A 24,835-nucleotide genomic window follows, 5' to 3' on the forward strand; every position below is an offset into this window, starting at 1 on the left:
AGTCCTTGGAAAAGGACTCAGTAAAAGAATTGGGAGGTAGATCAGCAAAGGATATAGCTTAATGTGAAAAAATGGTTCTTGGGCTGGAGAGATGGCTCAGAGGTTAAGAGCACTGACTGTTCTTCCAAAGGTCCTGTATTCAATTCCCAGCAACCACATGGTGGCTCACAACCACCTGTAATGAGATCTGGTGCCCTCTTCTGGCCTGCAGGCAAACATCCAGACAGAATGCTGTAAATATAATGAATAAGTAAGTCTTAAAAAAATGGTTCATAGCAGAAATGGCCAGTTGCAGATTTAAGTATTGTTGATGCTAAGACAGAAGCTTAACACTGAGAGATAAAGCTACCAAGGTAGGTAAACTGGACCTGAATTGAGAGTCAAGCTACCATAAGCTTTGGAATGGAAATCATCTATGTTGTCTGTAAAGATGTTTGTTTGTCTTTGAGACAGGGGTCTCACTGTGTAGCTCTGGCTGTCCTGGAGCTCACTCTGTAGACCAGGCGGGCCTCTAACTCACAGAGATCCACCTGCCTCTGCCTCCCAGAGTGCCGGGATTAAAGGCGTGCACCACCACTGCCCAGTTGTTTTTGGTTTGTTTTTTTTAATTTCCATATAGGACAAAGGGAGAGTGAATTGTGTGAGAATACTCATCATTAGATGCAACAGTTATCAAAACTTGCCGCTTTTTGTATCCTTCGACACAAGGACTCACAGCCTTGAACTGTGTAGCTGGTGTTGGCCTTGACCTTCGGCTCCTCCCACTGCCACTTCCCACGTGCTGAAATATGCCACACTTTTAGGTTTTTTTGTTGTTGTTACTGTTTTGTTTTGTTTTGTTTGTTTGTTTTGGTGCGGGAGCAGGGAAAGGTAACTGCCTGGTAGCTGGGACTCTGATGGGTAGGGACTAGGAGCTAGAGACCTGATGTGCCAGTCTGGAGATGGGAACTTACTTAAGATGTATACTTATTCTGGTGATCTGGTTCGGTGGCTGGGCGGTGCCTTCTTTTGTGTTCTCAGGTCACATTTTGCTCCTTTGTCAACTCCTCAGCTGCTCTTGTTTCCTCAGATTGCAGACTGTAGGATTCTGAATTCTCTCCTGGATGGATTTCAGCTGAGCAGGGTAGTCTGAGCAACACCTCCAAGTTGTTGGGTTTCACTTACACTTTTGATTTTATTACGTTTAATTGGGGGGGGGGTACACAAGGGTGGCAGCTCTTCTTTCTCTTCTCCTTTGCTGAAGTTACAGCAAATCCCAGACAATCATTTTCATGCTGGCAGACTTCAATGTCTCTCTCTCTCTCTCTCTCTTTTTTTAGAGCTGAGGATCGAACCCAGGGCCTTGTGCTTGCTAGGCGAGCACTCTACCACTGAGCTAAATCCCCAACCCTGTGTCTCTTAAAAATACAGAAGTTTTTAGGTTCTAGGCCCTGGGTTCGGTCTTCAGCTACAAAACAGAAGTTCACACATAATAACGTTTCTTTAGAATTATCTAACTCATAATCAAATGTTCATGGTTGTCTCAAAATTGGCTTTTTACAGTAGGTTACTTTGAATCAGAGTCCAAACAAATCCATACAATTGATTGTTATAGCTCAAAAAGCAGGGCTGGCCAAAAATATCAAAAAACAAAACAAACAAACAAAAAAACCAAACTCAATCCGGGCAGTGGTGGTGCACGCCTTTAGTCCCAGCACTTGGGAGGCAGAGGCAGGCGGATCTCAGTGATTTCAATGCCAGCCTGGTCTACAAAGCAAGTTCCAGGACAGCCAGGACCATTACACAGAGGAAAACTCGTCTCAAAAAGCAAAAACAGAATAAATAAACAAAAAGACAAACTAGGCATGGAGGTTTGTGCTTATAATGAGAATACTTAGGAGGCTGAAGTAGGTCAATGATTAGCTCCTAGGGTAAGGGATGGAATTGAGAAAGAAGGGAATTTGAGCATAAATACATCAAATGTGTTATATCAACATTGAGAAATGAATTAATTGCTCACAGGGTTAGTGAAGTTTGAAAAATCTTCACTTGATGCCTTTGTGTTTTGGAATATTATTTTAAGATATATTACATTTGTTTATGCTGTGGAGTATTTGTTTTAATGATGCAAAGATGTGTGGCATTCTTTTATGTTGCATTTGTTTAACTTTGTGAAGCTGTGTTACTTTGCCTGTCTAAAACACCTGATTGGTCTAATAAAGAGCTGAAGGGTCAATAGCAAGGCAGGAGAGAGGATAAATAGGGGGAGAAATATGGGAGAAGGAGCAAGAAAACTAGGAGAGGAAGGCACCATGGGCCAGCCACCCAGCTAGCCATGGAGTAAGAGTGGAAGTAAGATATACAGAAATAAAATGAAAAAAAAAAAAAAAAAAAAGGATTGGGGATTTAGTTCAGTGGTAGAGCGCTTGCCTAGCAAGTGCAAGGCCCTGGGTTTGAGCCTCACCTCAAAAAAAAAAAAAAATATATATATATATATATACACACACACACACACACACACACACACACACACACACACACACAGAAATAGAGAAAGGTAAAAGTCCAGAGGCAAAAGGTAGATGGAACAATTTAAGAAAAGCTGGCTAGCAACAAGCCAAGCTAAGGTCAGGCATTTATAAGAAAGACTAAGCCTCCCTGTGTGATTTATTTGGGAGCTAGGTGGTAAGCACTCAAAAAACCCAAACAACCAACTACACGTTGTATCTTGAACTTTGGGCTACAGGGCATCTTTTTCAAAAATAAAGCCATTAATTTTATGATAAAAATCAAAGGGAACTTAATCAGAGGCAGGAAGATTTTAAGATATTTTGTTCATTACAGAAGTACATCTGTGACTCCCTCTACAATGTTGAGGAGCCAATACCTAGAGGAAGATATCCATTCAAAGTGCTGCCTTTGGACATAAGGGATATGAGAAACCAGTTCTGGTTTTCTCCTTCCTTTCCTCCTATAGGTTTTGCCTAAATTTCATACTTTTTTTCTTTTTAAAGGGTCTGGGTTACCCAAGTAGGGCCTTAAGTCCTGGACTCAAGAGATCGTCCTGCTTCAGCCTTGAGAACTTAAGGACTATTGGAGGGAGCGGACATACCCCGCTTTTCCCTTACTTCTTTTTCATTTTCATTTTTTTTCTCAGACGTCTCATATAGTCCAGGCTGCTTCCAACTTCCAAGTAGTCGGGGTTGACCTTGAACTGCTGATCCTCTTGCCCCCACTTCCCAAATGCTGGCATTATAAGTGTGCGCCATTATGCCCGACTTCTACACTTTTCCTCAACGTTTCACCGACGGAATTAATGGACACGACTATTTGGAAAAGGAAAGGCTGGCTCGTTCCACCCTTTCCTGTTCATTTTATTCTCCCTCCTCCTGGGTGTGGGCAGCCCTGTAAAATATAGATATATATATGGTTTGAAATGGCTCAGACAAACTTGCTGCATCTGTTTGCTCCATCACAGGCACTCCCAGAGACGGGGTGGCGCGGGGCCTGGCGGTAGGGCTGACGATCACCCAGGCTAGCCTAGCCCGCCCCCGTGCCCCCGGTTCTTCCCTTCCTCGGCCTCTTTCCAAACCCTCCTTGCTATTTTCTTCCAGTCTTTTGCTCATTCAGTAGATCCTCTCTGGCAGTCGGCGGCGAGGGTTTGTCTCCTAGTCCGTCGAAGCTCGGGGTTGCAGTTAGCAATCAGTGTGGTCTGGCTCTGTTCGCCACCAGGCCCGCGTGCCCGAGTGGCACTGCAGGCCCGAACGCTGGGCGACGGGCACAGCGCGACAACAGCAACCTCAAAGCTTTTAAAGCAAGGCCCGCTTGGGGAAGCCACCGTGCCGCGCAGGCGCCGACCTCCCCTTCCGGTTGCTGAAATTCCCAGAAGGCCCTGCAGTGTCCCAGGGCCGCGGAAGCCGAGCTCCAGCTCGCGGGCGTCGGAGGGCTCAGCGCCGATCCGCGCCGCGCCGCGCCGCGCCGCGCTGCATTATGGAACACAGAGTTTAATAGAAAACTCGGCGGGGAACGCACTCCCGACCCAAGCTGGCGTTTACCTTGTGCCGGGGGCGGGGCAAGGGAGAGCCGCTCGAGATTTCGTCATAAAACCGCGACCCGACAGGCGGCGCCATCTTCGAACTTGGACTTCCGGAAGGACTTTGGCGCGGGTGAGTGTACCGCAACGGGGTGTGCGGGGGACCCAGAATTACTCCTCCCCTTCTTTCGCCGTAGCGCTAAGGCACTGGGAACCGACTCCCGATTCCGCTCTTACCCCCGCGCAAGGCAGCGCGCCTCCCAGCCTTTGCGCGACTCCAGAAAACCGTCGCGCTCCCGCCTCAGTCCCCACTGTGGCCACTGGGCATCCCCCATCTCTGCCAGCCTGTCTTACCCTCTTCCCCCACGCGGTGTGTGTAACGCAGGGACCCGGGGCCAGGCTTCCGCGCTGTTTGCGGTGCTCCCCGTGGACTCGGTGAACCTGCAGTTGTCCTCAGGCTTAGGGAGATCGGGGCACGCCTGCTGCACAGGCTAGTGGAGAAAGCTGCCCCCACGGCCAGGATTGGGGAATGGCAGGTGGTGATGTCTAGACTGATGGCAGTCTGTCCCTCTCCTTGTGCTCGGTTCCCTCTTAGTGTGTCTCAGCCTTTTCCTCCAAGTGGCTCTAACCCCGGGGGTTGTGCCCCGCGCGCTGCAACCCCATTGGCGCAGCCAAGGGCCAGTTATGTTTCCTTGTTTGGTCTTTTTATTCCGCGGCAAGTTGGCCGTCGGCTGGGCAAGACAGAGATGGCGACTTCACCCCCACAGGAGGCAATTCACTTTACTGGAGAGGTTTAGGATATGATCAGATATGTTTGCCTTTGGGAGCGTATTGTTATATAAGCTAATCCTTCGCTAACGTTACCTTTTACCGTTATCAACTGTTGTGCCATTTTCATAATCGTTTCAAGTTGTTTTACTTTTCAAGTTTACACTCCTTGGTCTCTAGCAGTATAAACTGAAAATGTGAGTTGCAGGCTTCGGTGCAAATTAAAATAAAAATACAGCCAAATGAAAATGTTCATTTTGTGCCAGTAAAAATATCTGATAAGTCACCAGTTGGATGATAGGAATGCCTTGGGGAACAGTGTTAAACCAGTGTGTGTGAAGTGAGCCCATGTTTATGATGTAGTGTTATCTAATTGGTTTTTCTTTTGCCCAAGTAGTCAGGTTAGCAACCTGAAGCAGCAAGGGAATCAAACCGTTTGAGATGTAAAACTCTAATTAGAATTTACTAAACTTCTTCCTTTACTATCCAAAATTTGTAAACTCTTAAGTAGAAATGACATCACTCAGCTGGCATTGGTGGCGGATGCCTTTAATTCCAGCACTCTGTGAGTTCAAGACCAGCCTGGTCAATAGAACTAGTTCCAGACAGTCAGGGACTCACAGAAAAACTCTGTCTGGAAAACAAAAACAAACAAAAAAAGAAAGTAAACCACTCACTGCCACTGCCTTTCACCAGAAGTGAATCTTCAAAAGGATTTTGTGTGTGTGTGTTGAGTCACTCTGAAAAAAGTTATGGGCTAACAGATGTATTTACCATGAATCAAATTTGAATACTGTAGTAAGTCAGATAGGCAGAATCTTACAAACTCCCAAACAAGATAGATTTTCGTCTTCACTACAGTCAGAATATTGTTTTGTTGTTGTTTATTTTGCAAGGCCTTTATTTTAGACAGTTCTTTACTCGGGGTTGGCATTGAACTCCAGATCCTTTAGCTTCAACTCCCAAGGGCTGAGACTACAAGAATTCACCATCATGGCCAACTGAAACCTTTAAATTTGAAATAAGAAAGCCAGGTGGCAACGCACACCTTTAATCCCAGCACTCAGGAGGCAGAGCCAGGCGGATCTCTGTGAGTTCGAGGCCAGCCTGGTCTACAGAGTGAGTTCCAGGACAGGCACCAAAACTACACAGACAAACCCTGTCTCGAAAAACAAACAGGAAAAAAAAACAAAAAACTTTATTGACCCCCCCCCACAATAAGCCATTTATTTATTTATTTATTTATTTATTTATTTATTTAATGAATATGGGTATTTTGCCTGCATGTATGTCTGTCTGTGCACCACTGTAGTTCTGGTTGATTGTGAGCCACTATGTGGGTGCTGGGAACCAAATCCAGGTCCTCTGCAGGAGCAGCAAGTTCTCCTAACTGCTGAGCCATCTCTCCAGCAGGGGACACCCCTCCCCCAAGCTGCCTTGATCTATAAATTGAGGTCTTCCTTGTTTCAGTATTTGGAGGAGGGGGAGTGTGAGAGAAGACGGGGTCTTCCTGTATCTCTGCTGTCTGGAAGTCTCCATCTTCTTGCCTCTGCTGCCTTCTGCTGGGTTACAGGCGCCAACCACCCACTCCTCCCCTCTTCTATTACAACTTTTTGTTTTGGTTAAAACAGAGTCTTAACTGTGTTCTAGGCAAGTTGATGTAGACCAAGCTGGCCTTGAACTCACAGAGGTTAAAGGCATGTGCCAACACCCCCAAACCTCTTCTACTAAATTTTTTGAAGTTTTGTTTTTTTCTCTTCTCATTTCTTCTTTATTTGTGAGACAAGATCTCTTATGTTTCACACAGGCTAGTCTTGAACTCCTGACCTCTTCACATCGCCTCCTAGGATTACAAGTGTGTGCCATCACACTTGCTTTCTTTTTTAAACCATAAAGTACTTTAACCAGGAAGGTGGAGCACACTTCTAATCCCAGCAGAGGCAGGCAAATTTCTGTCAGGTCAAAGCCAGCCTGGGCAGCACAGAGAAACCCTGTCTTTAAAACGGCAGCAAAGCCCCTGAGTTGTTAGCCCGCCGCTCAGCTTCTCCGTCCTGTCATTTTTCTGTCACTGGCCCCTTTCCTCCTTGCGGCCTGTGGCTTCTCTCAAACTCGCCCCTTAGTCTCACTTTTTAGCAGTATAGTTTGAATTTGCTGTTTTTCTTTCTGCAGATTAATCTCTAAGAATTTATGTTTTCACTTACTTCCTTCCCTGTGGCTGCAATCTACTTAAACTGCCTTGCCGTTGTTCCTCTTGTTCCCTAGGTCCTGTAGTTTTTGTGTTTGCTGAAAATTCCCTTCTGTTTTCTGGAATAGTTCTTTTGAAAGGTACTTTTCAACTTTTTTTCTTCCTGTCCTGTCTGAGCATAGGCCCCACATTGGATCCTTTTTTGCTTATTACTGGTTTTGAATGGGATGCAGGTCTTCTCTTTACCAAAGAGCAATGATACCGTACACAGTATCTTTAGCATATGGGGTTGCGTTTAGCCTCACCACTTGGGGTAGAGGTTTATTGCTGCCATTTACAATAGGACTAGAGCTACTTACAAGAAGAGAGGTAGGTGGGGGCTTTAGCTTGTGCATTTCTTTTAGAATTCATGTGAGCACACTCTTCCATTGAGCTTGGTGAGTTCTTTATCTTTAGTTATGTCTCAGTCTATGGAGTGTTCCCTCCTGGGAGTTGCCCCTTGTCAAAGGCAAACGGGTTGTCCTGACCAGAATCTGGACCCTTACGGAGTTGTATTTGCTCAAAGTTTTGGTTTGTGGTCAGCCCTTCTGCCAGCCCTTTGTCTGTGGTTATAGATCTGATTTTTCTGGGTTCATTAAGATTTGGGGTACTTTAGTCCATTATTTGATATGAGAAAGTTCTCTTAATGTGATAGGATGGTCTTTAATTGTATTGTAGCCAATAGGCACCCCTCTCCCCAATTCAAATGTAACGTCGATGGCTAGGTTCTAGAAAACTCTTACTCTTGTTTCTACCCTCCCTCCCTTCCTCCCTCCCTCCCTCCCTCCCCCCTTCCTCCTTCCTTCCTCCCTGCCTTCCTTCCTTCCTGATCTCATGTAGTCCAGGCTAGCTTTGAACTCCCAGGTGCTAAGATTTCAAAGTGTGCTACCCTACTTAGTCCAGCTCAGCTCTTATTCTCTAGGGAATCTGCTCCTTTACTAACATACACAGAACTGGAGGTTGCCTCTGAGTACCCTACTTTAGCTTGGCCTAGGTTTTATAGTATCTGGCAACCCTGTATATTTACTAGTAAGAGGCTTGCTGTATTATACCCCAAGCTGGCCTCAAATTCCTGGGCTCCAATTACCCTTTTGCTCCTGTTTCCATAGTAACTAGGACTTTGCCACCACACCGTCACACCTGCCTGGCAGCTGTTGTTTAGTCTGTTTTTAGGAAGTTACAATTCTTTCCTAGAGGCGCATAAGTTTATCTCCTTTTCCCTTGTGGGAGGGATCTGAGTATGATTCGACTTATTGTTTTTTAGTAAGAATTAAGTTAATTGTATATTCACTTCCATATCCTTATGAAGATATATGAGGTTTAAGAAATATTCATAAAGCATTTAGTATTATGTTTGGTATGTAGTAAGCAGTGAATAGACAGTAGCTTATTATCTGATTACTTATTTACTGTGCTACATGAGAATGTAAATCTCAAGAAGGTAGCATCTTGCTTGTCTTTTTTTGTTGTTTTTGTTTTCTTTTCTGAAACAGGGGCTTGTGTGTAGCCCAGGCTAGTCTCAAAATCACAGCCTCTCTCCTGCCTCAGCTTCCCGGGAGCTGGGATTACAGGTGTGCACTACTATGTTCAGCTCCTGTTTGTCTTATCGTTTGCTAGTTCCTGACATAATAACGTGGTGTGGGGCGGGGGAATGAGGGGGGGGTACACGTGAGCATGTCGAAGTCGGAGCACACCTTGTAGAAGTTGGTTTTCTCCTTGCAGCATGCTGTGTGGACCAGGGGGATTGAACTCAAGTCTCCAGACTTGGCAGCAAGCATCTTAACCTACTAAGCCATGTTACCACCCCAGTAGTTACTTGAATGAATAAATGAATGAACGATCAATCAGGATGCTTGGGTTTCTTGTTGTGGGATGAAGGGAAAAAGAGAAAACTCTGAGCCTCTACAAATAGCTTCAGTGTTCCACTCATTGCTATATCTCTGTGTGCAGGGCAGCCATTTTGGGGGGGTGCTGATGGATACCTGCGGGGTCGGCTATGTTGCCCTGGGGGAGGCCGACCCCGTGGGGAACATGATTGTGGTAGACTCTCCTGGACAAGAAGACCTGAGCCAGCTGGATGTCAAGGCCTCCAGTGTGGAGGCCTCCATTGAGATGCCACTGCCTACCCCTTTGTCTGGCTTTGAGGATTCTTCTGACAAGAGGAGGCTTCCTCCAGAGCAGGAAAGCCTCACCAGGTTGGAGCAGCAAGGTATGTGCTTTGCCCTAGCTCTTCTTGTCTCTCCATGCTTACTTAGCTTGAGATGAAAGAGAGAGCATGTTGAGCTCATGGATTCTTACGAACTTGGTACTGTATACTGTACCCCAAAGAACCTTGAGCTCTGATCCGATCTCATAGACCATATTCTTCTCTACAGATCTTTCTTCAGAGATGTCCAAGATCTCAAACCCTAGGGCTTCAAAGCCTCCCGGGAAGAGAGGTGGTAGGACACCAAGAGGCCCTAAAAGGCCTCAGCAACGTAAACCTCCATCCACCCCTCTGGTTCCTGGTCTCTTAGATCAGGCCAACCCTCTGTCCACCCCTATGCCTAAGAAACGAAGTCAAAAGTCCAAGGGAGACCTGCTACTTCTGAAGTTGTCCAAAGGCCTAGATCAGCCAGAGTCTCCACATCCAAAGAGGCCCCCTGAGGACTTTGAGACCCCTTCTGGGGAACGACCCCGCCGAAGGGCTGCGCAAGTGTAAGGATTGTGGGACACAGCCTGGTGGAGGGTGGTGGTAGAGGGGGGAAGGTGGGGCAGATGTTGGAGAGATGGGAAGACTGGTGAGGTATCAGGTAAGTAGGGGTGGTGTCTGGGTGCTGGGTGGGGTCAGCCCTGTAGCTCTTAAAGCCACTGTGGTGGGTATGTGTTGCTAACTTTTGTATCTAAATGATTTCTTTCTGTACCTCATACTCCATCACATTTTTTGTTTGTTTTGTTTTTGTTTTGAGACAGGGTGTCGCTGCCTAACCCAGGTTGGCCTCGAACTTGCGATCCTCCCACCTCAGCCTCCCGAGTGCTGGGATTGCAGGCGTGCGCCACCACACCTGGCTCTCCATCACATTTTTCACAGACTTCCCCCAGGTCTTCATTGCTTTTACCACTCAATATATTTCAATGTTTCTGTGCCTCCCCTTCTTCCCCTGCCCTTTATGTTCTGTGTGTTAGAGTAAAGAGTGCATTGGCCTAGAGTTAGAAAGCTGGGACTCAGATCCTTGGTACCTGCCTTGCCTATGCCAGGTCACTTAATTCTCCTGGACTTCTCTTTATGTATCTATTGGAGGGAAGGGGAAACTGGCATCTGCTTCACAGCATTGCTGAGATAGTAAAACAATAAGTCTGGAAATGTGGGCTCCGTTCAGTGCTTGCGAGCATGGCTCTGACTCCACCTTGTCCCACAGGGCACTGCTGTACCTCCAGGAACTGGCTGAAGAGCTCTCAACAGCCCTGCCTGCTCCGCTGTCCGGCCCTAAGAGTCCCAAGGTGAGCAGCCCCACGAAGCCGAAGAAGACGCGGCCAGCAGCCTCTCAGGGTGACGAAGATGGAGGTGCTCGGGATGAAGACTTTGTTCTTCAGGTCGAGGGTGAAGATGAGGAGGAAAGTGAGGCCCCGAGTGAGAACTCCTCTGATCCTGAGCCTGTTGCACCCCGAAGCACCCCACGAGGACCCGCTGCAGGGGTAACTTGAGTTGACGAAAAAGGGTGGGAAGATGGGAATTTTAGGAAGCACCTGAGTACCCAGAAGGATGACTTTGACCTCTCATAGCCAAAACTAGTACCAAGAAAAGGGAAAACTTCAGGAATGTGATGTATTGGAGAGGTTATAGGGGAGGAACACCGTGAATAAAATGGCTCACTCCAGAGTGTTTTCTTCTAGAAAGCACACGTCTGGACAAGGATCCTGCCTCTACTGAGTGCTACAAAATGACTTAGATTGGTGGAGGGTACTAACTGCTCACATTTTACAGAGGGGTGGCATTTGAGCTGGGCCTTGAAGGGCAGGTGCAGTTCTCCAGGGTGGTGTGTCCCCAGAGGGGCATGGACTGCAGCAGAGAGCAGGGTCTGGGTAGTAGTGTCATAGGGGATCGGTAGAGGATGACAGGATTTACACTGGTCAGCCAACACGTGCTGGTTTGTTTGGTTTGGACTGTCGTGAATATTCATAACATAAGCTTACCGTTTAAAAATGTGCAGTTCTGTGGCTTTATTATACCAAAAAAAGAAATCTATACTATTGTGCAGCATTACCATTCATGTCTGGAATTTTTTTCTTTTCTTGTGGTCCTGAGGATTGAACCTGAGTCCTCATGCATGTTAGGAAGTGCTCTTGCTGACCTACATACCCAGCTCTTTTTTTTTTTTTAACATCTTTCACTTTTCTATTTTAAAGTTTGAGACACAGTTTCACGAAGTTTCTAGGGTGGCCCTAACCTCACTCTGTAGCCAGGCAGGCCTTGGGCTCACAATCCTAGTGCCTCAGCCTCTTGAGCAGTTAGGATTATCAGCCTGGGCCGCCAGGCCCGACTGCTTTTAACATTCCAGCTAAAGCTGCAGAATCTTTTTAAGTCAAAAAAGAACGTGGGTAGAAAGTAGGACAAGCTTCAGTTGACACCCAGAAGACAGCTTTCATTTATGCAGATGAAAGTTACAGAGTCCTAGTCAGCCAATGAGGAAAGCAGAGATGAGAACCCACCAGGGAGGTGATCCGGCTGTGGGGCATCCTGCCAGTAGGTGTCAGGATGTGGAGTGGGAGGTGTCTGTGGCCACGAGCCCGCAGTGTAGTTATCTGGTCTCCAGTGTGTGCCTTGAGTGTGCAGTTAAGGTAGCTCTAAGACCCTCAGTAATCAAGTGATTCTTTGAGATCAGTTTTAGTTTTTGAAAATAAAAATGCAACAAATCCAAAATATTAAAGAGTGTATATATGTCTGTGTATATAATATATATATTATATATGTGTGTATATAATATATATATATATATAAAGACTGTCATCCAAATAGTGTCTGGGTACTTGTGTGCTGGAGTGAATATGGAGTAGACAACTCGAGAGTCTGCTCTTCCCACCATTGTGTGGCCCAGGGATCTAACTTAGGTCGTCAGACGTGGCAGCAAGCTCAGCCTGCTCAGCCATCTTGCCAGCCCTACAACTTTTAATATTTTTAGACATGTTCTTATTATGCTTCAAGCTGGGCTTTACCTCTGAGTAGTTCAGACTGGTCTCAGCACTGACCCTCCGGCCACAGTTGTGTTAGCACTAGCTTTACAGGTGTGCACCGCCACAACCAGCATAGACAGGAGCTTTGTTGGGTAGGTACACGTGTGTGTAAGTGTGTGTACTTACCCATATGTGTGTACATGTGTGTGGAGGCTAGAGGTAGACTTGAATGTCCCCCTCTATCACTATCGCTCTCCGATGTATTTTTTTTTTTTTTTAGATTGGGTCTCTTTTCTCCCCTAAATGCTGGGGTTAGAGGCGTGAGCCACCATACTTAACTTTTCTTTCTTTTTCTCCTCCTTCTTTTTTGAGCTGAGGATCGAACCCAGGGCCTTGTGCTTACTAGGCAAGTGCTCTACCACTGAGCTAAATCCCCAGCGCCCCCCTTTTTTTTTAATAACTTACTTATTTTTATTTCATGTTTTGTCTCTGTGAAGGTGTCAGATCCCCTGAAACTGGAGTTATAGGCAGTTAGGAGTTGCATGTGGGTGCTGGGAATTGAACCTGGTTCCTCTAGAAGAGCAGCCAATGCTTTTAACTGCTGAGCCATCTCTCTAGCCCCTATTTCTTTCTTTCTTTCTTTCTTTCTTTCTTTCTTTCTTTCTTTCTTTCTTTCTTTCTAAATTTATTTATTTATTATGTATACAGAAGAGGGCGCCAGATCTCATTACAGATGGTTGTGAGCCACCATGTGGTTGCTGGGAATTGAACTCAGGACCTCTGGAAGAGCGGTCAGTGCTCTTAACCTCTGAGCCGTCTCTCCAGCCCCTATTTATTTATTTATTAATTTAATTGAGTTCTGATTTTTCTTTTTGCCTTAGTCTTTAATGTGGCTCTGTAGGCCTACAGCTTGTAGAAAAGTTGTGACTGAGCCAAGTTTATTATGATGTAAGCTTTAGAATTGGGCTTAAAGATAATGGTCATCCTGGGCTATGGGTGAGATTCCAGGACTATGTATCTAAAGAATGCCCTCCTTGACCTGGGGGAGGGTCACTAAAGGAGTGCTGGTGTCCCCCAGGGCAGGAGTTTCAGGAAGTGTATGACAGTCCTCCGAAGGACTGGAGAAAGGCGAACAGAGAATGCTTTGATAGATAGTCATTGCACCACATGTCTGTTGAGATGATGCTGGTAGGGCAGTTGGGAGGATGTGTAAAAACCAAGGAAAGGTAAAAACTGAGAAAGAAAGCTATCTTCTGGGATTTTCTCCAACCTAGAATGTTTAGATTTTCTTCAATTTGATCCTCAGAAGCAGAAACCGCACTGCCGGGGCATGGCTCCCAATGGCTTACCCAATTACATCATGGCTCCTGTTTGGAAGTGCCTGCATCTCACCAAGGACCTGTGAGTGAGGGCTGCGGGCAAGGGGGGTGGAGGAGGAGCCTAAGGACCACCTGTGGGCAAGGGGGTGGAGGAGGAGCCTGCTTATGTGTGGAGTGTGGTGTCGTTCATTAGCTCATTACTGAGTGACACTGTTAAGGGCAAGATCTCTCTGTAATTCTTTTTTTCTTTTTTTGTTGTTTGTTTTTTGAGACAGGGTTTCTCTGTGTAGCTTTGTGCCTTTCCTGGAACTCACTTTGGAGACCAGGCTGGCCTCGAACTCACAGAGATCCCCCTGCCTCTGCCTCCCAGGTGCTGGGATTAAAGGCGTGCGCCACTACTGCCCGGCTCTCTCTGTAATTCTTGAGCACATTTCAAGTGCTGGTGACTCTAGCCCTCACAGAAAACGGTCTTAGACAGTGCTGTTCTAGTGTTCTCTCCTTTTCCATCAATGTTCTTCTGTCTCTAGCCGAGAACAGCAGCATTCATTCTGGGAGTTTGCTGAATGGATTCCAGTAGCCTGGAAGTGGCAGTTGTTATCTGAGCTGTAAGTGAACTGACATCTCTGAAGCTGATGTACTTTTCTATTGCTGTGATGGAATACTCTGGCAAAGGCAACTTAAAGGAGAAAGCATTTATTTTGGCTCACAGTCAAAGGCGCCAGTGTGTCATGGTGGGAAGTCTTGGCAGAACCGTGAGGCAGCTGGTTGCTCTTTATCTGCAGTTGGGAAGTGGAGATCAGTGGGTGCTGGTGCTCAGCTAGCTTCTATTGTATGTAGTCCAGGACCCAAACCCATGGGCATTTAGGGTGAATTGTCCCATTTCAATTAACCGAATAAAAGAAAGTTGCTCACGCCGGGGGGGGGGGGGGGGGGGGGGGGGGAGTGGGGGGGTGGCGCATGCCTGTAATCCCAGTACTTGGGAGGCAGAGGCAGGTGGAGCTCTGTGAGTTCGAGGCCAGCCTGGTCTACAGAGCTAGTCCAGGACAGGCACCAAAGCTACACAGAGAAACCCTGTCTTGAAAAACCAAAAAAAGGAAAAAAGGAAAAAAAAGAAAATTGCTCACAAACTTACCCAGAGACAACTTATCTAGGTACCCCTTCAAAGTGTGCCCATAGGCTTGCCCCCCAGTGGGCGATGGTAGGTCCTGTCAAGTGACAATGTAACTACCAAAGCAGCCTTGAAGGAGAGGACAGACTGGGGACAAAGAATCGAGTGCACAGTGGGAATTCTGTGTGGCGAAGCTCTTCCGGGGTCGAGCTGGTGTTCTCTTCCCACAGGGAAGCGGCCCCCTACCTGCCCCAGGAGGAGAAGTCCCCCCTGTTCTCGGTGCACCGTGAGGGGATTCCCGAGGACGGCACGATCTACAGAATAAACCGGTGAGAGCCGCTCGGCCCTTCCCTCTGCTTGTCAGAGGGCTAGGAAGAAGGAGCACTGCGAGGGTTAGCGGATTGGCCCTGCCCTCTAACGGACAGTGTCCAGCTTTCTCTGCAAGCCGGGACTTGGGAAGAAGACCAGTTCACAAGATGACACGCATTGAGCATGAACCAACAGCCTCTCATCTTCGAAGATGAGCTGGAGTTCATTTCTGAGAGGGAAGGGAAGGAGATGTGAATCGTGGCAGAGGCCTGCTCCAGCCATAGACTGATTTTCATACCTGTTCCAGTGAGAACTTCCATCTTGTCCTTAGTTTCCTAATATCTATGTTACTCTCTGACCTTTCTCTAGATTTAGCTCGATCACAGCACATCCAGAACGCTGGGATGTGTCCTTCTTCACAGGAGGACCACTCTGGGCTCTGGACTGGTGCCCAGTGCCTGAAGGGTCAGCAGCCTCACAGTATGTGGCCCTTTTCTCCAGCCCAGACATGAATGAGACACACCCACTGAGCCAGCTTCACTCAGGCCCTGGGCTGCTGCAGCTCTGGGGCCTTGGGACATTGCAGCAGGAAAGCTGGTGAGGTGGGGCTGGGGTACTGGCACAGGCAGGGGTGAGGGAGAAACAGGCCGGGAAGGAAGGGCTTGCATTGGGCTGAGACAAGACAGGGAAGTGACGGAGTGCTGTTAGTCCTGGGCTCTTCCTACCTACTGTCTCCCGTGTTTCTTTCTCCAGTCCTGGCAACAGGGCCCACTTTGTCTATGGGATTGCTTGTGACAGTGGCTGTATCTGGGACCTCAAGTTTTGCCCCAGTGGGGCATGGGAACATCCAGAAACTCCTCGGAAGGTACTTCTAGTGGACTGCGGGCTAGCTCTGGGTGTTCTTAGGGTTGGAGGAAGGAAGGTTAGAGTGTGGTGGGTGGGCTTTCCTAGCATCCCATGCCTCAGGAGTTCTGAGAGGCACCTGAAAGCAGCAGACCTCAGCGCAGATCTGCTCTCACCCTCCAGGCTCCTCTCCTGCCTCGCCTGGGTCTCTTGGCCCTGGCCTGCTCGGATGGGAAGGTGCTGCTGTTCAGTCTGCCGCATCCTGAGGCCCTCCTGGCTCAGCAGCCTCCAGGTAAGTAACACAGACGCAGTGGTGGGGAGCTCTCAGGCCTGTCTGCCTCCCAGGACCTACAGTCTCAAACGTAAAAGCATATCGGTCAGGCTTTTGTGACGATACTGTGACGTCAGTTGTTCATTCTTGAGCTTACACTCTTTTCCAGACTAACTGGGCTCTTTCAGCATTTTACTAGTCACCCCCCTTCACGTTCTGTGCCCTCATAATTGACAATGTAAAGAGTTGCTAAGGGTTGAGGCTGACCAGTGGGACTCACCCTCTCTAGCTTCCATCTTTCCCTGATGCTGGTCTCGGCCCCTCCTCCTCACCTATGTTTAGACAGATCTTTTAAGAAGAGTCTAGAAAGGCAGATCTTGTTTCCCTCCAACGGTATTGAGTATTTCAGGGAATCGGGGGGTAAGCCCTAGGATGTTCTGTGTTTGGTAGTCTGTAGGGGAGTAGGTTGAGGCAGAAATAGGGAATCAGGCATGTCCAGCCCTTTGACATTGTGGGATGATGTCACCTACAGAGTTCATTTCCACAGTTGAATTGCCAAGAAATGAAAAGTCTGGTAATGTGTTAAGTAGAGTTACTATTTCATGTTGAGCCACATTCTTAGCTATTCTAGCTGCATGCAGCTTAAAGATTGGACAAGCCTCACAGATAATTTCTTCAGAAACTTTGGAGATAACAGGGAACCTGATAACAGGCAGGCAGGTAGATCTTTGTGAGTTCAAGGCCAGCCTGGTCTAAAGAGTGAGTTCTAGGACAGGTAGGGCTCTATAGATAGACTTGTCTGAAAAAACATAAAGAAAAAAAATAAAAGATTTGGATATAAAGGTAGGCAAATAAATGAGTGTGGTGGCTGGTGACCATGGGCCAAAAGGAGGTTTTGTGTGTTTCTTTTAGTTTGTTTTCTGAAGCAGTGTCTCTCATGTGGCCCAGGCTAGCCTTGAACTTACCGCATAGCTGAGGATAATTGAATTTCTCTTCCTCCTCCTTCCACTTACCATGTTCTGGGATTACAGGTCTACACTACCACACCTGACTTCCCATGTTTAATTCACCCTTGTAGAGGAGCTGGTAGAGTGTGTTTACATAGAAATGGAGGAGCAAGTCAGGAAGGAGAGAGCAAGTGGATAATGACAACGAAGTCCTGAGCAAATGAGTAGAGGTCTAGACACAGAAAGGAGAGAAGGCTGTGTGGAGGAGTTAGTGGTTCTCAGAGAAGGAGAGCTCGTGTCGGGAAGACAGTGGGGCAGGTGGAGAGGTGAGAAAGAAGGAAGGAAAGCATGGCCCAGGCAAGAGCTCCTGCTGGAACAGCAGGGCCCGAAGAGGAGCTCGGTCCTGGGGTCCAGAGCGTCAGCTGTTTGTCTTTCTTCTCACACAGATGCTATGAAGCCTGCCATCTACAAGGTGAGTGAGGAACCTGTTCTCTTAGTGGGGGCTTCATCTGCCTAGAGCCTTACTTTACAGATTCCACAGTGAGTCTTTCACTTCTGAAAAGCATCCCTTGTCTAGATTAAGAACTGATCAAGCTGGGCGGCAGTGGCGCACGCCTTTAATCCCAGCACTCCGGAGGTAGAGGCAGGCGGATCTCTGTGAGTTTGAGGCCAGCCTGGGCTACAGAGTGAGTTCCAAGACAGCCAGGGCTATACAGAGAAACCCTGTCTCAAAAAACAAAACAAAAAATAAAATAAAAAAGAACTGATTTAAGGGGCTGGAGACAATTTCTCCTCTTGCAGAGGACCTAGGTTTGAATCCCAGCACCTACATGGTGGCTCACAACCATCCAAACTCTGGTTCCATGATATCTGACCTCGAATCTTCTGAATTCCATGGGACCAGACAGTTATGTGGTACACATGCTTCTACACACACACACACACACACACACACACACACACACACACCACCACCACCACCACCACCACCACCACCACCACCACCACCATGACACATAAATCTTAAAAATAAAACTGATTAGAGTTTTATTTCAAACGATAAGAACCCCTAATCCTAATCTTACCTCTTCTATCCTTACAGGTTCAGTGTTTGGCAACCCTTCAGGTGGGGTCTGTGCAAGCTTCAGACCCCTCTGAATGTGGTCAGTGCCTTAGCCTGGCTTGGATGCCTACCAGGCCCCACCACCATCTGGCTGCAGGATACTATAATGGTAAAAATCAAGACCTGTTGTTGCTCTTGAAGCTTTTTATATGTGCTTGGGTTTGGATTGTATCCTTCTTTGGTTAAGCATAGTATTATATTATAGTTGAAGATATTCAAGCAGAGCTGGAGAGATGGCTCAGCAGTTACATGCATTTGCTGCTCTTACAGAGAGAGGACCTGGGTTTGGTTTCTAGCACCTACCTGACAGCTCACAACTATCTGTAGCTCCAGTTCCAGGGATCCAAAGCCTTCCTCTGGTCTCTGGGCACTAGACATGCACATGGTGCACAGACAGACACGCAAGCAAAATACTCACACGCATAAAATAAAACAAATCTTAGCCAGGCGGGGGTGGCGCACACATTTAATCCCAGCACTCCGGAGGCAGAGGCAGGTGGATCTCTGTGAGTTTGAGGCCAGCCTGGACCAGAGTGAGTTCCAGGAAAGGTGCAAAGCTACACAGAGAAACAAAACAAAACAGAAAACAAATCTTCATAAAAATTTAAGCATTGTAAAAAAGGATACACAAAGAAGAAATGTCACTATAATTTTGTCAGAATCTGTGTCTTCCTGCTTTACTACTGTTGTTACCCCTCCCCCGCCCGGTCCCTGTGATTGAAGTCAGTCCTTGCATGTGTGAGATAAGTTGCTGTAGCTGGAGTGACCAAATGGCTGTCTCCCAGGTCTCTCAGCCCAGTCTCCTGCCTCCATTGCTGGGTTGTTTTCATTGTTTACCCTCAATTTACCGTATTTGTTTTGTTCTTTGAAAAAGGTTCATAAATGCTACACTCCCTAAATTAGGTATATAAGGTTTTTAATGCCCTTTATCTTTCATTTTCATCTGAGTTACATTTCTGAGTACCTCTCCTTTGCCAGCCTTGTTTTAAGTCAAGTTGTTTTCTGAATGTACATTTGTTGTCTTTTCCTCTGCATTTTGTAGAGCAGAACTAGAAATTTTTTGTAATGAACCAAACAGTAGTGATTTTAGGTTTTATGAGCTAATTTGCCATTGTTGGTGCTAAATTCTGCTTTTTGGATATGCAATCAACTCCAGATGTTGCATAAATGAATAGGTGTGAAGGTGTTTCAGTATAACTTACCAAACAGGCAGCCTAAGCCAAGGATTGTGACTGATAACTACTGTCCCAACACATTAGAGATGGAGACAGAAGGATGCTGGGAGTTGGGCCAACCTAGGCGGCATGCTAAAGAGTGACAGTGGGATAGAACTCCAGTTCCATGTAGTGCAGCACCTGCCTGACATGCATGAGACAAGTTCAGTCCCAAGTACCAAACACAAAAGGCAACACTGCCTGTCGGGTTGTTGGTTGTTGGTTGCCAACTGCTGTTCTAAAGGGCTCTCATGGTGTGTCCCAGGCAGATCATCCTGCCTCAGCCCGAATACGGAGGTTATAAGCACGTGCTGGCAGCAGATATGCACTATTTTGAAACTCTTACTTTGAGGCCCAGAAGATGGCTCCGTAGTTAAGAGCATGTACTGCTCTTGCAGAGGACTTGAATTCATTTCTTGCACCCACATCGGGCAGCTCACAGCCACTTGTAATTCCTGCTCTAGGAGATCCAAAACTTTCTTCTGGCATCCATACACTCACATAGGCCCATACCCACACATAGACAAATACACATATGCATAATTAAAAATTTTAAAAACCTTTTATTTAGCAGCCGTCATATACACTCAAACTGAAACTTGTGGTGCAGGCCCAGGACTGAGCTGTTACATTCAGCTGATGTCGTGTTGGGTCTTTGAGCTTGGGAGGGAGAACTCACAGTCTGGGGTCCCAGAGAAAGAAATGAGGACACAGACTCAAAAGCCTTGTTAGAAAGCCGCAGCCCTTTAACAGCTCCTCAAGTGTGCTGACCCAGCCATGGTTATTTTGTTACTACTTCATAACTGTCATCTTCCTGCATTGTGAATCCTAACGCAAATGTTTTTGGAGGTTTGTCATGGGGGTCATGACCCCACAGGTTGAGAACCACTGCTTCAATGCCTACATATTCTGTCCCTACTTTAGGCATGGTGGTTTTCTGGAATCTTCCCACTAATTCACCCCTCCAACGGATACGTCTCTCTGATGGCTCCTTAAAGCTATACCCCTTCCAGTGTTTCCTAGCCCATGACCAGGCTGTTCGTACAATTCAGTGGTGCAAAGCTAACAGGTACAGAATAAGAGGGCTGGGGACCCATGCTAGGCTGCCTGCATGTGGGTGACAGTTGTGTACTGTGGTCTGTTTGTGGGGCCCCTAGCAGTGCGACCAGGATCTGTCCCTGGTGTGTGAGCTGGCTTTTTGGAACCTGTTCCCTATGGTGGGATGCCTCGCTCACCCTTGATGTGGGGTGGGGGTGGGGGGGTGGGGGCATGGTGTGCCATGCTTTGTTGATGCCCATGGAAGGAGGCCTTACCCTTCTGAGGAGTGGATGGGGGAAGGGTACAAGAGGAGAGCAGGGAGGGGAAACTGGTTGGTATGTAAAATAAACTTTAACAAAATTTAATTAAAAAGTCTGTGGGAGGGAAGACTGCAGTGGGCTGACTCTTCCACACTGGCTCTGATTTGATCTCCCATCTTGGCAGTCATTTCCTGGTTTCTGCGGGGAGTGACCGGAAAATCAAATTCTGGGATCTTCGACGACCTTATGAGCCAATAAACTGCATCAAGCGCTTCTTGAGTACAGAGCTTTCCTGGCTGCTTCCCTACAATGGTGTCACGGTGGCTCAGGACAACTGCTATGCCTCGTACGGCAAGATGAGGATATGAGTTGTGGGACAGGCCCTAGGGGTTGGGACACATGCCGGGGACAGGAGGGTTGGGCTTGTTCTGGGTGGTTTTGAATTCTCTAGGAAAAGAACAGTCTGAGAAGAGGGATGGTTATTTTCTCTCTCTCTCTCGTAGTTATGGGCTCTGTGGAATTCATTACATCGATGCTGGTTACCTTGGTTTTAAGGCCTACTTTACTGCTCCACGAAAAGGCACCGTCTGGGTGAGCCTCTCCTTCCCCGAGCTTTAGTATGCAGGAGATGCCGTTTGCTCACTGCAGTAGTCGGGGGCAAACAGCGACTCAGGGCATGAGGAGGGGCTGTATGTGATAACCAGTGTTAGAGACATGAGTTGTTTCTGTGTGTCGGCCTCAGGCTGTAAGTCACTATCGCAGGAGTGAATGGTGGATGGGTGAAATGAACACGTCTCTTCCTATTAGAGTCTTTCAGGGTCAGACTGGCTTGGGACAGTAGCTGCAGGAGACATATCTGGGGAGCTCATCGCAGCCATTTTACCTGACATGGCATCAAACCCAATCAATGTCAAGAAACCTGCAGAAAGGAGATTTGTAAGTGTGCGGACATCCATCCATTAGGTCATACTCTACTTGCCTTGTCTACTCCTGGTGAGATGCAAACTAGTGCTTGGTCTCCAAGCTCTGATACTGTCCTTGCTGTGGCAAGGAGTTAGGTATAGTCTTCTCTACCCTATTGGAATGGAGCATGTTTTTAAGGATTGTTACTATCATTATATTTATTTTGTGTGTCTATGGGAGGTGGTGTGCATGCCACGGTGCATATGTGGCCAGAGAGCAACTTTTGAGAGTCAGTTCTCTCTCTCTACCCTCTAGATCCTGGAGATTAAACTCAGGGTACCAGAGTTAGCTGCCAGAGCCTTTACCCACAGCCACTGTGCTAGCCTGGGGGTTTTCCTTTGTTTTTTTCTTTTGTTTGTTCAAGACAGGGTTTCTCTGTGACAGCCCTAGCCTGGAACTCGCTTTGTAGACCACGCTGGCCTCAAATTTGCAGAGATCCAACTGCCTCTGCCTCCTGAGTGCTGGGATTAATGACGTGCGTCACCACTGCCCGGCGTATTTTTATTCTCCCTACTTTTGAGACTTTGTCACAGTAAGCCAGTTTACTTTTTGCTTTTGTGTTCAGTATTTTAAAATCTAATCGCAGGTTGTGGTACACGCCTTTAATCTCATCACTCAGAAGGCAGAGGCCAGCCTAGTCTACAAAGCTAGTTCTAGGACAGCCAGGGCTACATGGAGAAACCCTGCCTTGAAAAACCAAAATAAATGAATAAATAAAATAAATCTAATCTCAGGCTAGAGAGATAGGTCAGTATATAAAGACACTGGCTGCTAAGCCTGTGTGCTGAGTTCAGTCCCTGGGACCACTGGATAGAAGAGAAAATGGACTCCCAAGAGTTGTTCTTTGACCTCCCTGTGTACCCCACGGCATGTGTGAATGCACGCAGTTGTAGATAAAAAAATTAAAATGTAAGATGCTAATCTTGTGCTCTTCTCCTAGCCTATATATAAAGCAGATCTGATAGCGTACCAGGATAGCCCCGAAGACCAAGACTCCTCGACCTCCCCTGAGACCCCCAATCCTCCCAAAGCGAGAACGTACACTGAGACCATCAATCACCACTACTTGCTCTTTCAAGATACAGATCTGGTAAGTTGCGGTTACAAATCAGTGTGGCATTAGAAGAGAGAAACCTTAGACAGCAGAGTTTCTAAGGAATTGCACTTGTGTTCCCCAGAGTTCCTTCCACAACCTGCTCCGTAGAGAACCCATGCTTCGCATGCAGGAAGGAGAGGGACATTCTCAGCTTTGCCTGGACAGGCTGCAACTTGAAGCTATTCACAAGGTGAGAGCCTTGTCTTGCATCTTTCCCACCCTCCATCTGCCTGTGACCAGTGGAATGAGCAACTAAAAGTCAGCAGAGATGGCTGCAGGAGAAGAGCCTTGACAACCTCTCCTGGGTCCCGGGTCCTAGAGCTCATTCATTGACAGGCTTTCATGCTCTAGTCCTCCTGATAGTGACTTATTTTTATCTATTTGGTTGGTTGGTTTTTGGGTGTTTTTGAGACAGGGTCTCTGTATGTAGCCCTGGCTATCCTGGAGCTTAGTTTGTAGATCAAGTTGGCCTCAGACTCAGAGATATAGGTATATATCTGCCTCTGCCTTCTGGGTACTGGGGTTAAAGGTGTGGTGACCTGTTTTTAAAGCTTACACAGTTAGGGGTTATCCTAAGATACAACCTCTGAGGCCCTTTTTGGTTTCCTGTTCTCTTCACAGGTACGTTTCAGCCCAAACCTGGACTCCTATGGATGGCTGGTATCTGGGGGGCAGTCAGGGCTGGTTCGGATCCATTTTGTCCGTGGACTCACATCCCCACTGGCTCACCGTGTACAGCTTGAAAGCCGAGCCCACTTCAATGCTATGTTCCAAACATCCTTTTCAATGGAAGGGCCTGGTTTCTCTCCAACCAGCCATTGCCTTCCCCCCAATCCCTAGTCTGGTCCACACAGAACTCTTGGATTGAAGTCTGCCAAGATCAAATTGCTCCCATGCACAGAGCATAGGACCTGGGCCCTTCCTGGACAGTGATGGTGCCAGGCCTAGATCTTTAGGCCTACCTGCCCAGAATTCCTTAAATCCCTCTCCTTCCACAGACTTCTATGGTCACAGCTCCCTGCAGGTAGGGGGGCTCCCCCTCCATAACAATTCCTATGCCTAAAACCGTGGCTCACAAGAAACACTCAGGCCTGACCTAGGCTTGGGAGTCAAATTGCTCATATTGAGCATATTGTGAAGGAGGTAAAGCTAAGTAAAGGTACTGGGTGTTTTTGAGACCACTTGTGAGTGGGTGTTTGGAGAGTCGGAAAGGATATCTTCATGAAGGCTCCTGTGGATTTCCAGGATTTGATGTTATTGCCTTCCAATCTTCCTCTTTAGAGTAACCAACACACAGGCCCAATGGGGGTGACAGTAACTTATTGGACTGAAGCTGCTCGTAATACTTTAACTGAGGAACACCTTAAACTCCCTACCAGGAGGACAGCAGCCAGCTCTTACTTGCTCCTGCTTATGAAATATTCCCAATCATTGATCATTTGACACTACTGAACACTCCTGGATAGTAGTGTTTTTAAAATTTTTGAAGCTGGGTATAATGGTGCACACCTGTAATCCCAGCACTTGGGAGGCCGAGGCAGGAGGTTCACAATTTTGCATTCAGTCTGGGCTATCTCATAAAACCAAAAAGTAAGAAAAAAAATCTTCCTTTCTATCAAGTCAAGAGTATACCTCTTAATTTACTAGTGGGTGTTAGGAGATCTAATCATTCGTCCCTGTGAGCGCCCTTTTCAGTACTTACCAGTAGCTATCATGTGTTTCCCAAGTCTTTTTTTTCTCTAGATTAAATATCTTTAGTTATTTCAATCATTCTTTTACAAGTCATGATTTTTGATCTTCATGATATGGTCACATTGTTGACGTATTAAACATGTTTAAACTCTGTATAGAAAGTATTTAGAACCCAATAATGTATTGTCATCTGGATAGAGTCCTCTTGGGGGTAGCTGCACCTCACATGACCCATCCTGCCTCAAAAGCACCGGCAGCCCCAGTGATGTGAGATCACCAGAGCACAGCCATGGGACACGCAGTACAGGCTGGGGTTTGGGAGGAAGTAGTTAGACCATCTTAGGAAATAGAAACAAACAGGTCACTGCTTCCTCTTGGAAGGGATGCAGTCTACATTAGTATTGCCTGAAACAAAATCTAGACTTTAGAGCACTGGTCTGTCATATCTGGGAACAGCTTTCTGCCTGAGTAGTATAGAAGATTTGTCAAATGCCAGA

The 24,835-nt window shown here is 47.0% G+C and overlaps 1 protein-coding gene across 5 annotated transcripts; it reads left to right on the plus strand.

Moving 5' to 3' along the window:
* Positions 1-3,866: 3,866 nt before the first annotated feature.
* On the plus strand, positions 3,867-24,414 carry Gtf3c2 (general transcription factor IIIC subunit 2). Of its 5 annotated transcripts, XM_036170766.1 has the most exons (21): positions 3,867-4,145; positions 7,043-7,105; positions 8,955-9,213; positions 9,380-9,701; positions 9,957-10,085; positions 10,403-10,679; positions 13,462-13,556; positions 14,002-14,079; positions 14,813-14,911; positions 15,261-15,488; positions 15,645-15,756; positions 15,918-16,026; positions 17,399-17,424; positions 18,055-18,184; positions 20,214-20,358; positions 20,772-20,933; positions 21,091-21,178; positions 21,395-21,523; positions 22,491-22,640; positions 22,729-22,836; positions 23,268-24,414. In XM_036170766.1, exons 3-21 carry the CDS (start codon positions 8,979-8,981, stop codon positions 23,484-23,486), a joined length of 2,841 nt encoding a protein of 946 aa, XP_036026659.1. In that variant the 5' UTR covers positions 3,867-4,145; positions 7,043-7,105; positions 8,955-8,978; the 3' UTR covers positions 23,487-24,414. The 5 variants fall into 5 exon arrangements, with proteins under 5 accessions (XP_036026659.1, XP_036026660.1, XP_036026661.1 ...); XM_036170767.1 differs by lacking the exon at positions 7,043-7,105; XM_036170768.1 differs by lacking the exons at positions 3,867-4,145; positions 7,043-7,105 and adding an exon at positions 8,552-8,575.
* Positions 24,415-24,835: the final 421 nt, after the last annotated feature.

The sequence above is a fragment of the Onychomys torridus genome, chromosome 21, assembly GCF_903995425.1.
Source record: "Onychomys torridus chromosome 21, mOncTor1.1, whole genome shotgun sequence".
Lineage (NCBI taxonomy): Eukaryota > Metazoa > Chordata > Mammalia > Rodentia > Cricetidae > Onychomys > Onychomys torridus.

Coding starts and splice junctions, on each gene's coding strand:
- Gtf3c2 (XM_036170765.1), top strand. CDS start 8,877: ATGAAGGGAAAAAGAGAAAACTCTGAGCCTCTACAAATAGCTTCAGTG. Junction 22,641..22,728: donor TCTTTCAAGATACAGATCTG/GTAAGTTGCGGT, acceptor TGTGTTCCCCAG/AGTTCCTTCCACAACCTGCT. Junction 22,837..23,267: donor AACTTGAAGCTATTCACAAG/GTGAGAGCCTTG, acceptor TTCTCTTCACAG/GTACGTTTCAGCCCAAACCT.